The 13598-nt window shown below is 36.3% G+C and overlaps 4 protein-coding genes across 8 annotated transcripts; 2 read left to right on the top strand and 2 right to left on the bottom strand.

Annotated features, from left to right (window-relative positions):
• The first annotated feature begins 245 nt into the window (after positions 1-245).
• On the top strand, positions 246-2027 carry Naa60 (N-alpha-acetyltransferase 60). 2 transcript variants are annotated; one of them, XM_066401625.1, is made up of 6 exons: positions 246-484; positions 654-848; positions 903-979; positions 1032-1317; positions 1371-1474; positions 1596-2027. In XM_066401625.1, the coding sequence occupies exons 1-6, from the start codon at positions 468-470 to the stop codon at positions 1736-1738; spliced, it is 822 nt and encodes a 273-aa protein (XP_066257722.1). In that variant the 5' UTR covers positions 246-467; the 3' UTR covers positions 1739-2027. The 2 variants fall into 2 exon arrangements, with proteins under 2 accessions (XP_066257722.1, XP_066257723.1); XM_066401626.1 differs by lacking the exon at positions 903-979 and having other exon boundaries at positions 1009-1317.
• Positions 2028-2529: 502 nt separating this feature from the next.
• Positions 2530-8120, bottom strand: LOC136416439 (zinc finger CCCH domain-containing protein 18). Of its 3 annotated transcripts, none has more exons than XM_066401606.1 (11): positions 7967-8120; positions 6626-6782; positions 6436-6561; positions 6103-6328; positions 5856-6051; positions 5577-5803; positions 5339-5524; positions 5119-5245; positions 4178-5059; positions 3222-3467; positions 2530-3150 (listed from the first exon to the last, which is right to left on the bottom strand). In XM_066401606.1, the coding sequence occupies exons 2-11, from the start codon at positions 6772-6774 to the stop codon at positions 2900-2902; spliced, it is 2616 nt and encodes an 871-aa protein (XP_066257703.1). In that variant the 5' UTR covers positions 6775-6782; positions 7967-8120; the 3' UTR covers positions 2530-2899. The 3 variants fall into 3 exon arrangements, with proteins under 3 accessions (XP_066257703.1, XP_066257701.1, XP_066257702.1); XM_066401604.1 differs by having other exon boundaries at positions 5574-5803; XM_066401605.1 differs by having other exon boundaries at positions 5574-5803; positions 7701-8108.
• Positions 8121-8483: 363 nt separating this feature from the next.
• Tcs3 (Probable tRNA N6-adenosine threonylcarbamoyltransferase Tcs3) lies at positions 8484-10862 on the top strand. 2 transcript variants are annotated; one of them, XM_066401595.1, is made up of 6 exons: positions 8484-8748; positions 9254-9395; positions 9684-9962; positions 10015-10173; positions 10242-10480; positions 10727-10862. In XM_066401595.1, exons 1-5 carry the CDS (start codon positions 8554-8556, stop codon positions 10472-10474), a joined length of 1008 nt encoding a protein of 335 aa, XP_066257692.1. In that variant the 5' UTR covers positions 8484-8553; the 3' UTR covers positions 10475-10480; positions 10727-10862. The 2 variants fall into 2 exon arrangements, with proteins under 2 accessions (XP_066257692.1, XP_066257693.1); XM_066401596.1 differs by lacking the exon at positions 10727-10862 and having other exon boundaries at positions 10223-10427.
• LOC136416432 (uncharacterized) lies at positions 10519-11702 on the bottom strand. The gene is made up of 3 exons (XM_066401597.1): positions 11277-11702; positions 10956-11220; positions 10519-10899 (listed from the first exon to the last, which is right to left on the bottom strand). The coding sequence occupies exons 1-3, from the start codon at positions 11289-11291 to the stop codon at positions 10718-10720; spliced, it is 462 nt and encodes a 153-aa protein (XP_066257694.1). The 5' UTR covers positions 11292-11702; the 3' UTR covers positions 10519-10717.
• Between the last annotated feature and the right edge of the window lie 1896 nt (positions 11703-13598).

Below are 13598 nucleotides of genomic sequence, written 5' to 3' on the forward strand. Positions count from 1 at the left end.
ACGTGTATTATTATATTCAATTAATAATTTAAATATTTATTTTAAATTTGTAATATTTTTGCATGTATGCATTGCTTCTGGGGTTTTGTTCCTGTTAAAGCTCTCCGTGACGTATTCCGCTATTCTTATCACCTGTATATTTCGGTGAATCGCGCGATTGCCACATTTCTCCTTTTCAGATTTACACAAATTGATGGCTATACCTGACGGAGATTATACTTAAACAAAGACAAAAAGACGTGTGACATTTCGCAATTTACATTCTACATTTCACAACAAAACAAATTACCAAAATTGCTTGTTACAAAATCGAAGAGTTTTACAAGGTGTAGAATTTTTACACAATCGTTGAATTAACAATGCCAGCCTTCAGCTAAATGGCGATTTCTAAAAGAAGAGTCCAGCTTAAGGGAACCCCATTTACTGTGAGAATGAAAAAGAAGCGACCGACTTGCTAAATAATTCAAATGGCCGATATTAGTTGGTAAGTTTTTCCATTTTTGGGGCCCCATCTTCTTCGCAATCAGCAGATGTTTTTTAACATCCATACTCAGAGATAATGAGCTTGTATTTATTGCCCTGAGAGATATCAAACACCAGCAAATTGTCTATCAATTTAGACATTTTTGGCTAAGAAGTAAACATCTTTCAAGGTATAAATCTAATGGAAATAGAAAGGATTCTTACTCAAGTATGAGTGAAAGGGAAGTTATATTACATTCACTAGCAGAGGTCCAGTTAAGATTTTTATGTCCAGACGATTTAGATGAGGTGAGGGCATTATGTCAAGAATGGTTTCCAATTGAGTACCCTTTTTACTGGTATGAAGAAATTACTTCAAGCAACAGGTAACATTCTCTGTCTTACGTCCATTATCTCGTTATAGTTAAAATAAATTGTAGAGTCAATAGACTTAACATCTTTAAATTGAAATCATTAATTTATCCTTTATTGAATAATGATGCACCCCATTGTTCATGTAGGTTTGCATTTTATGACTTATTTCAGTTCATTTTATTCACTTGCTGCAGTATACAAGAAACAGATAATAGGCCTTATAGTAGCTGAAATAATACCACATTCCCGTTTGCATGAAGAGGATGCAGGGATTTTAGCAAAGTCATTTAGTGATTGTGATATTGCATATATTCTCTCACTTGGGGTACTGAAAGAGTATCGTAGGAATGGAATAGCAACACTGCTGTTAGATTCCTTATTAAAAAATTTAACCACGCCTGAAAGAAAGAAGGTAAAAGCGGCGTTTTTGCACGTTTTAACTACCAACTCAGCTGCTATTCGTTTTTATGAGAAAAGAAAGTAAGTAAATTTTACCACCTCAAGTTTAGGACATCAAGGAGGACTGTTTGCAGGTTTAAACTTCATACATTTTTGCCTTATTATTACTCAATTAAAGGAAGATGTAAAGATGGTTTTATGTATGTTTTGTATTTAAATGAAGGACATCCACCTTGGACTTTATAATATCCTTTTTGATTGTTGCAGCTGTAACATAGTATACATTATGTTTTTTAAAATATTTTATAACAAAACAAACCTCCATATATTTCAATTATTTCCATAATTTTCCTTAATACAGTGTACCGATTACATCAAATGTATGTGTGGCAGAGTAATGAAAGGAGCAGGATTTTTTCCCTGGGTCCTATTCAACATAAACAAGGCTTTAGGTTGGTTGTGGGGAGAGCACCATGAGTCAGCAACACAAGATCATCACTGATTACTAAAACTATTAAACTTCAGTACCTGTCATTGAAGTGTTTTACCAAAAATGTATAGGAAATTAATTAAATCCTCGCTTTAAATGAATTGAATTCATCGTTGAAGGTTGTTTAAATCGGCACTTAGTCAGTTTTATTATTTATTGAAATTAATGCAACAAAGTGATATATTATATGTTAAAATAATTTTTGTTGTTCAGTCTTTTATTATTTATGAAATAAGTCTTATATTGTGTTGATAATAAAGACCGAAATAAATTCTTTAACAGTTGTGCGTATGTGCACAATTTTAATTGTATAGTGTCTTTCAGGAAAGATGACGATCATGTGACAACCAGAATTTCTATTAGTTAAGCAAAGTACGCATATTCATTGTCTATCTACAGGTAGCACAAATCTAAATACATTGATATTTTTCTATAGATAAATCTACCGATTTTGCCAAAAGTTTTCTATACTCCAAAGTGATTTAATGTAATGCCAGAACGAGGATTCAAATTTGTAACCGCCAATGGCTAACGACTTCACTAATGATCTATATTGATTGTCTAGCCTTGTGTCGGATGTTCTAAAAGTGTTGTTTGAAAGAATGAGATCTCCTTTGTCTTGGTCGAAATACCGAAGACACCGAGCTCGTTGCGAATATAGCAAACTTCAGACGTTCGACACATGAGGTCCGTTGGTTTATGGCGATACGACTTGACGAAGCCATACAACGTTTAAAAATATTTAACGGATCGTGTGGCGCCGACTTGAGCAGATCCATGGATGGCGTCAAAATCAAACTACATTCCATAATAATTATTATCTTCAAATCAAAATGGAAATACTACATTGCTGTTTTGTATAATAGCAATTGTTAATCTTAACACAGCAGTTTCTCAATTCTAATTTTTTATAGTCTTATTCTAAATATGTAATAAAAAACAAAAGTCGTAATCCTGATCGCAAGTGGGATATAAATCAAAGCCACGAGAACAAGTAGTGTAATTCAAAACGAGCATTTTGCGCTGATAATTACAAATCTTAATCATATAACCGACACAAGAAGAAAACCTTAAGTAGACAATTTGTCAATAAAAGTCAACTATTGACAGTCAAAGGTTCGTTTTTCGCATGATAAATTAATCCATCACTCAATACGACAAGTTGAAAAAGCTTCATACTTTCGATCGCTTTTTCGCTATGGCGTCCTCGACAGCTTTCAATTGTTTTAACAACTCCTCTCTTCTGGATGTAGCCTTTTTAGACTTGGGATCTCCGGGAGGTGGCGAGCTAGCCGGTCGTTTTTTGGTCGTCACCTCAACTTTGGCAGCATCAGGTTTGCGAGGACCCGATGGGTTCTTTAAGTTTATTTTAATTTTATTTTTTTCAGGGGGCGCGCTTTTTAATGCGATCGCTTTGACGAATTCTAGAACGAAAGAAAGGATGACGACAAAGGGTGACAAGTTGTGCTATTATCGTTTCCGAATTAATACCCACCTGACGTCTTTCTAACGTCCCGTGTAGGAGGAGAATTGCTTCGGTTAGATGAGCTACTCGATTCGCTACTATCTGAGTCACTGGAACTGCTTCCGGAACTTGATCCTGAACTGGATCTAGATGAATGTCGCCTATTCTTTACTCTCGCGAGTGCCGCCGCCACAGCTAATTTGCTCCGTGTCCTGCCATAATCCTCTCTTGATGAAGGCGCGGGAGGATTGGCTGCCCCAGTTACCCGCATCATCCCTGATCATTAACGATATTGGTATAAATTAAATTATAATCGCTAATGTAGGTAATTGAGGTGCGTTTGGCGGGTGTCTCATTCATCAATTACGTGAGCAATGGGGAAGGCATTTTCCTCGCTCATAACTTAAGAAAAAATTCTTCTCTACACATAAAACATACAGTAAAAATCAGCCGACTAGGCGGATACGAAAATTAAGATGAATTAGGAAGTGTCCACTAAAATCTTTAGAAACAAACGCCAAAGCCAAAAAAACGATTTATGTTTTTTTCTTTTTGGTTATTGTTTTCGTTGCCGACGTGCATAAGTTCCACTTGATTTTCCTATCTACCTAGATGTGATTTTCTCTGAATACAGGATTACTTATAGAGGGCAAAATTTGCGAGAATAACATTTTCCAAATAACTCGATATTCGTTTAAGAATACTCGCAAATATAAAAAGGTTCTCTGAACGCCATATATTTAACACGACAGCCAAAGTGGTCACAAAGTTGCTTAATAAACTAAATACATCAAGGTGACAATGGTGCTTATATCATTCTTGTCAAACCACATTAACAATCCTGATTACCTTTCCACCGTAAATATTTAAGGAGCGTTGGATATTCTGTAGACGAAAACAAATTCAGTACACAGGACCGAGTGTTAAATGGCCACAATTCCTAAACCTCAAGACAGAAACCACATCTATCACTATCTGAAACTCACCTGGAGATGGCGCTCGTCTTCTGGGTGCAGGCGGGTTCATTAGCGCAGCCCTCTCATTAGCTGCCTTCCTCTCAGACACTATTACAGAAGGAGAAACCTGTCTCGCTCCTGGTTGTTTTGATCTTGACCTGTCACGCCTGTAAGCTGATCGAGAGCGATATGAACTCTTACTGCTCGCCGAGCTGCTGCGTGATGAACTGCTGGAGTACGAACTCGAACCTGAGCTGTACGATCGTTTTCTATCTTTCCTGCGGCTCGGAGATTTGGATCGCATCCAAGGGTCCTGCCATTCGTCACCTCTGGTTGGCCGCTCGTCCTTATTTTCTGTTCTCTGAACGATCACTTCTCTTTTTGGTTTTCTCCTTTCTCTGTCGCGCTCGCGGTCACGTGCTTCAGGACGTTCGAGAGAGCGCGGAGGAGGCTCTTCCTCGTACTTTGGATTGTAATAGTCGGGAGGTGGTCCTCGTGGAGGAGGCATTTCTCGATATGGCCTCGGATGCTCTCTACGTGGAGGCATGTACTCGTTTTCGTACATGATAGGCCGCCGGCCGTAGTATTCCTCGGGAGGGGGTCTAGCCACGTACTCCGGAATATGTCGGACATATCTGGGTTCTGGCGACGGGATCCTCCCGTAATAGCCGTTCTCTTTGTCAAACTCCTCTTGCGCTATACTCAAATTCATTTTCTTTTCCTCGAAATCGATGTCCTGCTCCTTTCGTCGCATAGATTTTTTCAGCATCTCCTTTGCGGTCCTCAGACCCCTCTCCCAGGCCGATTCAACATGGGGTGGTTCAGGCTTATAGTGTCTGTCGTCCCCCATCCTTCCCATACCATATTCGCCAGGAAGCATAGGTCTCACCATATCGAACATAGTATAATTGCCTACAAGAAAAAGTCAACTGTGCCGTTTGGTTTCGTTGAAAAAGTCACATTATGATTACCCTTGTCCGTAACCCCTGGATGCAAGAATCTACAGCTGGCGCCCCATGTGCAGGCACCTCGCGAGAAGAATCGACATATCGGTCTCGGTTCAGTCTCTTCAGGTCTTGCATCATCTTCATCAGTAACCTAAAGAAAACCAACTGCGTATTGAAACAAGATTTAAAAATGAACAACATTTTTTTGATCGAGGTTCTCTAATCTTCGCATTTTTCCCCTTACCTCTCCCTCTTCCAATTCCTTCTCTTCTTTGACAATTGCTTGATGATCTTCTTTATCTTCTTCGCCTTCTTCTTTTTCATCATCTTTAGACTTCACTTCCTCACATTCCCCATCTTCCGCTTCAAAATCGAGCTGTTCCTCGCCTTCGTCAGGTCGAGCATTGGTCAAGGATCCGTCCACAAAAGGCTGCAAAATCAATTCATATGAAAAACATATGTGCTATGGGTCGAAACACAACCTTTTTCTCCACATTACGCGATTTATCTTCCAAGTCCTCTCTATGGTCATTTTTCTCTTCAGTTTTCGGTTCGTTGTGCTTTTTTGGTTCAATAGGTCTCTCATTCTCAGAATGTCCCCCTATTGAATCCTCGAGATCTGACACGTCAGAAAGATCTTCATGTGTGATCGTAACTTTGCCCTTTTCCACCTTATTCCTTGAACTGCCGTGATCTGATTCCATATCGCCTAAAGTTTTAAATCCAAATAATCTCGATTGGTAACAAGACAAAATCCTTACCATCAGATATGTCCTCAGGTCGCGTGTCCGTCGCACGCGTAACATCTTTATTTTTTCTTGCAGAAGAATCAACACTGCCAATTGAAGAATCTGAAGCACTACCACTTTTACTTCGATTTCTAGACCCTCGCGAAGTTGAGCGGCTCGAACTTCTTCCTCTCAAATTTCTCGAGGCATCATCTTCGCTGTCTGATCCCTAATTTTTACACGTTAGATATTAAGATATTTACAAATGCTTAAAACATACTCTCGATTTGGGGTGCACTTTTTGAAGATTGCGTGGAACGCTAGGACTAAGAGAATTATCCCCTGAGCTTACTGGTGATTGTAATCCTCTAGGACTAGTTCTCGATGAGTTGGGTGTAGGGGGAGGAGAGACACTTCCATGAGAGAGTGTTGACTTGGGTGTTAATGGTTGGCTGCTGTGATTACTTCTTTCTGGGGACCTTCCATATGACAAAGCTGAGTTGGACCTAGTACATTTTATATTAACCCAAATTGCACTCATTCTGTTACTTTCTTAACTTAAAGAATAGTGGAACTGGGAAAACAAATGCTACTTCTTTTAATGTTCACTTACCTGCTTCTTTGTATTACAGGGCTCAATGAGTCGGCCTTTTCTGGACTTTGTGGCCCATTCAATATGGAACGTTCCGGGGATAAAGACGGACTTTTTGGTGTATTGGAGTGACTTCGTGACCTAGATCTATTTATACATCATTTTGAAAATATTATACTTCTGTGGTAGTCTGTGGTAGATTTTAGAATACCTGTTGCTGTCAGGACTTTGAGGTTCAGTACCTGGACTCTGAGAACGGCTACGGGGTGTTTGAGACCTAGAGTGACTTTGAGCATCCTCATTGTCACTTTCATTACTAGAAGACCCACTTCTAGAGTTGTCAGATTCCATGACTGGCATTGCCCCAACTGAGGACAACAATTGGGCAACTCAATTGATTAGAAAAACATGAACTAAACTATACTTAATACTATACATGTAGTCAATTAAATTCAATTATATTACCTGAAGTTTGTAAGACAAAGGCATTAATTAAAGGTATTTAGTATTACTTCCTGGTCTTCCAAGTTGGCAGGAACCAATTACTGAAGTTAATAACTAATACAATAATATAAGGATTCTAGTAATAATAAGAGTAGAAACTGCAGGCTCAGAGGTTGGCATATAGGCTGCTTCAAAAAAATGCACAAAGTGATTTTCCAACATTTTTTAATCAATAACAAACCACATAGGTTCAACAAGCTTACATCCATATCAATGTTTTTGAGCATTCTGTCATAAGCTATTAAGGAAATGATTGGTTAATAGGCCAATATTATATGTAATATTAGCCATTTTTGCTCTGATTTAGAAGTGTTGTGTTCAGTAAAGACTTAAAAGTAAAGCATAAAATCGATTATGTAAAGTTCGTATATAAATCTATAAAAAGACCACAAACTTAAACATTTCATAACAACAAATGTTGCCTCTTGCTTCTATGTGAACAAGTCATTAGGCTCCATTTCAACATTTAAATGGAATTTAATTTGTAGTTAAAGTTAACAACACAGAAAAAAAATGATCTCTAAGTGCCAAATCGGTAAAGTTCCGTAAAGTCTAGTGAGAATATAAAGTTCTTATTAAAATAATTAAAAGATTGCCATTGGTTCTTTTCCAAAACTTTTCCAGAAAAATAATTTCCATAGAAATTAGAAAAGGCCATTGGTTAGTTTCTCAGATTCAATGGAAATTATCTTCCAGATAATGTTGCCAGTACATGTTCTATTGGTCCTTATCTTAATATAATAAATAAACTCTGGATGGATCCCCTGTGAAGTTGGTCTTACCTGCGAAGAGCCGCAAACTCCCCTGTTACCATTTAAACACTTCAACTTCAAAAAGAATTTTGGTCGCTTCATTCTTCTAGTAAAACCTCAATACTACTTTTAAATGATTTTACTCGCGGCACAAACTACTAATTGTCTCTCGCGTATACTTTACATTACGAACTACATTGCGGACATTCGACTTTTATAACTGTATACATGGGCACATTTAGGATGGAAAAGAACTGTTATTTCCACTTTAAATGACACAAACTTGCCTGCCTTACCTTTTTAGGGTTTCGTTGATGTTCGGTATTGCTGTGAATAACTAATTGTTATTTTAATTGTTGGAGGAAATCCAAAAAATCCTTACAGCGAATTTCCCCAAACACGCTCTATGCTTATAAAGGAAAATGGCGGTCGCAGGCATGAGCGATAGATGTTTCAGGCTCGACGGATGACGGCTGAAATTGTCATTGTCACTTTAACAACAGAGACGAAATCAGCGCATCTATAAATTATAAGTGAAATAAATATATTGATAAATTGTTATTAACATTTTTCATTCATGTTGTACTCAGTCAGAATAAATAGGTGATTAAATACATATATAAAATAATTGCGTGTTGCAGGTTTCTTGTTAGCTTCCCGCCAGATTAAAATTTTAAAAATACCATCAATTTGAATTTTACCTAAAACACATATTGTATTATTGCCTTAACCTTCTCACAAATGCCTTGTTGCCGATTCTGAATGTACGGCCTATGAATTTTGTGAAAAATGTGATGCCGTGATGTGGTTCTGAGGGAGGAGTGCATTTATTAAAACTATCTGAATTTCGAAAAATAATCATTTTTTCGATACGCGGTCAATCATGGTAATTGCTTTAGGATTAGAGGGTAGTGCCAATAAGTTAGGCGTTGGCATCATTAAAGACGGTGTCGTTCTTTCTAATCCGAGGAAAACCTATATAACACCGGCTGGTGAAGGATTCATGCCCAAAGAAACTGCTCAGCACCATCGGCGACATGTTTTAACAGTTCTTAAGTTAGCCCTGGATCAAGCCGAGGTATATTGCTTAAGTCTCAAGCCCCGTTGCCGAATCATGGCTTAAGCTTGGTTTACTAAAACTTCCCCCTTGTAAAATTTCACATCCATAAGAAAAGCATTGCCGTCATAACAATGACCATCCAAGACAAACAAATTCTGTATGTGGATTCTTATACATACATGAGGGTTAGGTTTAACAGAACTCTGCTTAAACCTTGAAAGGCAATATTTTTAAAAATATTTCAGTGAAATTCAAATATGTTTTAATCTTCTAAGTCACAGTAGTAATGGACTATCAAAAAGTAGGTTGCTCATAAATTTTTATGCACCAAAACTCCTTAGAAATGCCATGAAATATATACATGGTAAATCACTATATTTGATACTATGCATATTTCTGTTATTAACAGTCCTACAAAAATCTATAAAATAACAAAATCTTTTAATTTTTCTTTAAATACCCCAATATTAATGTGTACAAAGCAAACAAAGCATTAAAAGCCAAATATCCTTTTCTCATTCAGATATCACCTCAAGATTTGGATGTAATTTGTTACACAAAAGGACCAGGAATGGGGGCTCCTTTAGCCACAGTAGCAATTATTGCAAGGACAATAGCTCAACTATGGAATAAACCACTTTTAGGTGTCAATCATTGCATTGGACGTATCCTTATACTATTCCCAATACCTACATGTATGGTGACCTTAGTAAGTGACCTATTCAAAATTCTGCATGGATTGAAGATGATTTAACCTATTACACAAACTTACTTGAGTAATAGTCAATAAAAATTCCTCCAATTAATTGATTCAACATTTTTTGGTCATTAGTATGTTTTAGATTCCATAAATTGTAAGATTTGAAATTTGTAGTAGAGTTTTGTAAGGAGCATTTATAGGTACCCTGTATAAGAAGTCTATAATTACCCACATTTCTTTAATACATGGTTAGATATTGAAATGGGAAGATTAATAACTGGTGCCAAAAACCCCACAGTACTCTATGTTAGCGGGGGGAACACTCAAATTATTGCCTATGCTAGAAAAAGATACAGAATATTTGGAGAAACTATAGACATAGCTATAGGGAATTGTCTAGACCGATTTGCTAGAATTTTAAAATTATGTAATGACCCTAGTCCAGGGTACAATGTTGAGCAGTTAGCCAAAAAAGGGTCAAAATATGTGCCTCTGCCATATTGTGTGAAAGGAATGGATGTTAGCTTTTCAGGTAGGTAAATAACTTTGGAAGTTATAAAGCTTATAGTGAACCAAGTTCTCAGGAATTCTTAGCTATCTGGAAGAACGATTAGACACTTTATTAGTACAAGGCTTTACCCCTGAAGACATGTGCTTTTCTCTTCAAGAAACCATTTTTGCAATGCTGGTTGAAACCACAGAAAGAGCACTAGCTCATTGTAACTCAAGTGAAGTTTTAATTGGTAAGTTTGCATGCTATTGAATAGCATGTGTGTTTCCTTAACTGTGTAGAGAACAAGCTGATTTTTAGTGGGTGGGGTAGGATGCAACCTACGTCTTCAAGAAATGATGGGTGAGATGTGTAATGAAAGGGGGGCTACCTTGTTTGCTACAGATGAGCGTTTTTGCATTGATAATGGGGTAATGATCGCTCATGCTGGGTATGAAATGTTTAAATCTGGGAATAAAATGTCATGGAATGAGTCATTTATTACACAAAGGTACAGGACTGACGAGGTTGAGACAACATGGAGGGATGATTGATGGAAGGTGAATAAAACTATTTTTGTAATATTTTTCTTCTTCAATAAATACATACATAATCATTCTCTTTTACATTTTTTTCAGTTATATACTATTTTTATTCTGGGTTCCATAAATTTGGTTCAATTAAAAACTATTACATAAGTAGATGATAATATTTTGGAACACTCTCCATTGAGAATTTAATTATCAACGAAATATTAACTCATCTCCATAACTTATCATAAATTATATTTATTACTTTCATTTCAGATTTTTGGCTCTGTAAATTTTGGGCAATTTTCGGTGCCTGCCAGATCCATTATTAAATAAATTCTGTTGAGTAGTGACCATTTCAATTATTGTTGATTCTTCGGTTTTCATAACTTTACTTAAAGTGTTTTGTCCATTGTAAGAGGCTATGATTGGAGCCAAGGAAAGTTTATCTGAGAAAAATAATATACACTAGATATACAGGTTATATTAAATACCCTCCTTTTACCAAGCATAATGCTTTGTTTTAAAACGAAATTGCAGGTGTTAGGCTTTAACACGGGTTGCCGGTAGATCGGAGTGTTATGTAATTTTGCAGAGTATTGAGGCTTAGTAAGGATTTTATGTCTTGGGATCTTGTGAGGCGCAATCCTGTTCAATGAAATTTCCGCTTGTTTAAAAGGATTGCCGTTAAGGGTAGTTTGGACGGAGAAGACGTCATCAAAACGCATCTCATTTTTCAGACCGAATCTCTGTTTGTTCTGCAGTTGTATCTAAGGTACATATATTGTTACTGGATTTTGTCTCTCCTGTAATAATTAAGATTTACATATTGTGCCCTCATTTCCTCAAGTTGTACCCTTAACACTTTTGTTTCCTCATTCACTTTTGAAATTGCAGTGTTTTTCTCAGAAATTTGCTTATGTAAATTATTTTTCACTTCATTTAATTGAATTTTTTTTTTTGCAATTGCCAGCACGTTATCGTCTTTAAGTTTTAGCTCTAAAACCAAAAAAATATTATCTTAAACAGTCCACCGGTAATAGGTTAAGACCTTGCCTATCTTGTCCCATTTTTCACTCGACTTTTGCAAGTCTTTAATTGCCTTTTCACACTCCGCCGCGTAAAATAACTCGATTAGAGATTCTTTTTCCGCAGCGTCGACTTTACAGGCTTCCTTTTTGGCTATCAATTGGAAAGTAAGGTTGTCCGATTTATCCTTGATAAGTTGTAGTTGTTTCTCGTAATTTTCGACATCCGCTAAAATCAATAACCAAATAAAGAAGCATTAAGTAATACCAAATATATGTAAATTTAAAATTGACAACTTCTTATTTCAAAGAAACTGCACGTGAAATTAAACAGTCTGTTTGGTATTGGGATTTTCGTAACCCTATTGATTGATTTCATAGTTACAGGTTGGTTTATTTAGCAACTTCATCACTTTAAACCAAAATTGGAATTCGTAATGTTTTAATCATTGTATATGTATAATTTCTATACCGTTCTATATTTATACAAAAAAAAGTTTATTATAACAACTTGTGTTTGTGTTATGAATTTCCCATTCTCTAAAAGCTAGAATATATACATATATCTATATACCGAATGTAATCCAAAATATAGTAATTAACGAAGGTATCGCGGTGTATCTTTTCTATGCGAACCCTTTATAATAGCTATTATTTCCTATGAAGTTAAATTGTCGCATAAACAATCTGTAAATCTCTTGTCAAATTGAACACATCAGCAGCGCAAATCTGTCAAAATGTATCTTTAGCCGTTTCTCAGATATTTAGGTTCAAATATTTGGTAAAATTTGTAGTATTTTGGTTAATTTGTCAGCTTTATTCTAACTTCCTTACCATTCTTGCAAATTTAAAGATTTTCGTGGGGTCGATAATAAGGGAAATATTTATTGGATGAAATGTAATAAATGGCTCTGTAGGTATTTATCTGTTGTCTAATTTTATTACGACTAATTCGGGTTATCCAAAAAGTGAGCATAGTATCCCCTTACCAGCAAAGTTTTCTCCGAAACTTAATCCCAAATCATGCTCCAATGTCATTGCCTGAATTTCCTTCAGCATCTGTTGATCAGCATTTTCACTGTCGAGGAAATTTTGCAAGAACCCTGCGTATTCGCTCATTAAAGGCGTCCCATATAGAGAACAAAAAGACTAATGAGATACTGAAACTAGATAAAAATATGGTAATGTATACTCACTTCAGTTATTAATTCTAACGTGAAAACGTCTTCCGACATTTTTCTTGTGGGAGATTCATTCATTTCTCTTTAATATATTTTTTAAAAATGAATATTTCAAATTTGTTGCAATTTGTAAACGTAATGGCAGTTCCCGGATCCAAAGCACTCATGTTTCAAAATGGCGTCAGAAAACAAACGAATTCTTGGCGTATGCGGAGACTTTTCAATTGCTAAACGGCATGCGGTAGAATCCTTATTTATGTTCTCCTCCTCCTCTTCCTTTGAGACATGTTCGAAAGATAAGTAAAAATGGTCAACGGCATACTTTCATGGGAACAAGAGAAGGGAATTTATTATGGTGTGGTGTGTGCCCAATATCTCCGTCCAGGCTGGTTTTTAATACTTAATTTATGGCCAACAATTTTAAGACCGATTTTTTTAATTTGTTAATAAAGTTTACACATTTGAAGTACCATACTTCTGATGAGAAGTAGTAGAAATCGAGGTTAACCGATTTAGGCAACCACCGAAACGTTAATTCTCATGTGTGCGTTCCCATGGAAATAAGGGCCTAGAAGACTGAGGAAGTAACGTATGTATACTGTATCTACGGGGTGACGCATTGGGAACGGCGTCAATTAATTATGGAAAAGTAGATGAAAACATTTTCAAGATAGAAACACTTTCGATTTATACCAGAAGTCGATGCTAATTTGCTTACTTTACATGGAACACTCTGGAATCTTACTCTCTTACTAGGAAAATACCTAAATCGCCTTCTGCTTAATGCGATTTAGGTATTTTCTATTCGTTCTTGAGACTTATTCTTGTATAGGATTTATTAGCAGTTAATTATTAGTCGTTGTCGTATGCAACTGCCTACTCGCTTATGACGTGAATTACAAACAAATCAGGTTTATTAATTTTTTATTGGCACATGTC

Source organism: Euwallacea similis, chromosome 23 (genome assembly GCF_039881205.1).
Source record: "Euwallacea similis isolate ESF13 chromosome 23, ESF131.1, whole genome shotgun sequence".
Classification (NCBI taxonomy): domain Eukaryota; kingdom Metazoa; phylum Arthropoda; class Insecta; order Coleoptera; family Curculionidae; genus Euwallacea; species Euwallacea similis.

What these genes read in the sequence shown, in the direction of transcription:
- Naa60 (XM_066401625.1), top strand. An exon ending in TGATGCACCCCATTGTTCAT is followed by an intron (nt 980 to 1,031) that starts GTAGGTTTGCAT and finishes CACTTGCTGCAG; the next exon opens with TATACAAGAAACAGATAATA. An exon ending in CGTTTTTATGAGAAAAGAAA is followed by an intron (nt 1,318 to 1,370) that starts GTAAGTAAATTT and finishes GACTGTTTGCAG; the next exon opens with GTTTAAACTTCATACATTTT.
- LOC136416439 (XM_066401604.1), bottom strand. Translation starts at nt 6,774, where the DNA reads ATGCCAGTCATGGAATCTGACAACTCTAGAAGTGGGTCTTCTAGTAAT. An exon ending in CAAAGTCCTGACAGCAACAG is followed by an intron (nt 6,562 to 6,625) that starts GTATTCTAAAAT and finishes ATGTATAAATAG; the next exon opens with ATCTAGGTCACGAAGTCACT. An exon ending in AAGTGCACCCCAAATCGAGA is followed by an intron (nt 6,052 to 6,102) that starts GTATGTTTTAAG and finishes TGTAAAAATTAG; the next exon opens with GGATCAGACAGCGAAGATGA.
- Tcs3 (XM_066401595.1), top strand. Translation starts at nt 8,554, where the DNA reads ATGGTAATTGCTTTAGGATTAGAGGGTAGTGCCAATAAGTTAGGCGTT. An exon ending in TAGCCCTGGATCAAGCCGAG is followed by an intron (nt 8,749 to 9,253) that starts GTATATTGCTTA and finishes TTTCTCATTCAG; the next exon opens with ATATCACCTCAAGATTTGGA. An exon ending in AATGGATGTTAGCTTTTCAG is followed by an intron (nt 9,963 to 10,014) that starts GTAGGTAAATAA and finishes CCAAGTTCTCAG; the next exon opens with GAATTCTTAGCTATCTGGAA.
- LOC136416432 (XM_066401597.1), bottom strand. An exon ending in AAAACAAAGCATTATGCTTG is followed by an intron (nt 10,900 to 10,955) that starts GTAAAAGGAGGG and finishes TATTTTTCTCAG; the next exon opens with ATAAACTTTCCTTGGCTCCA.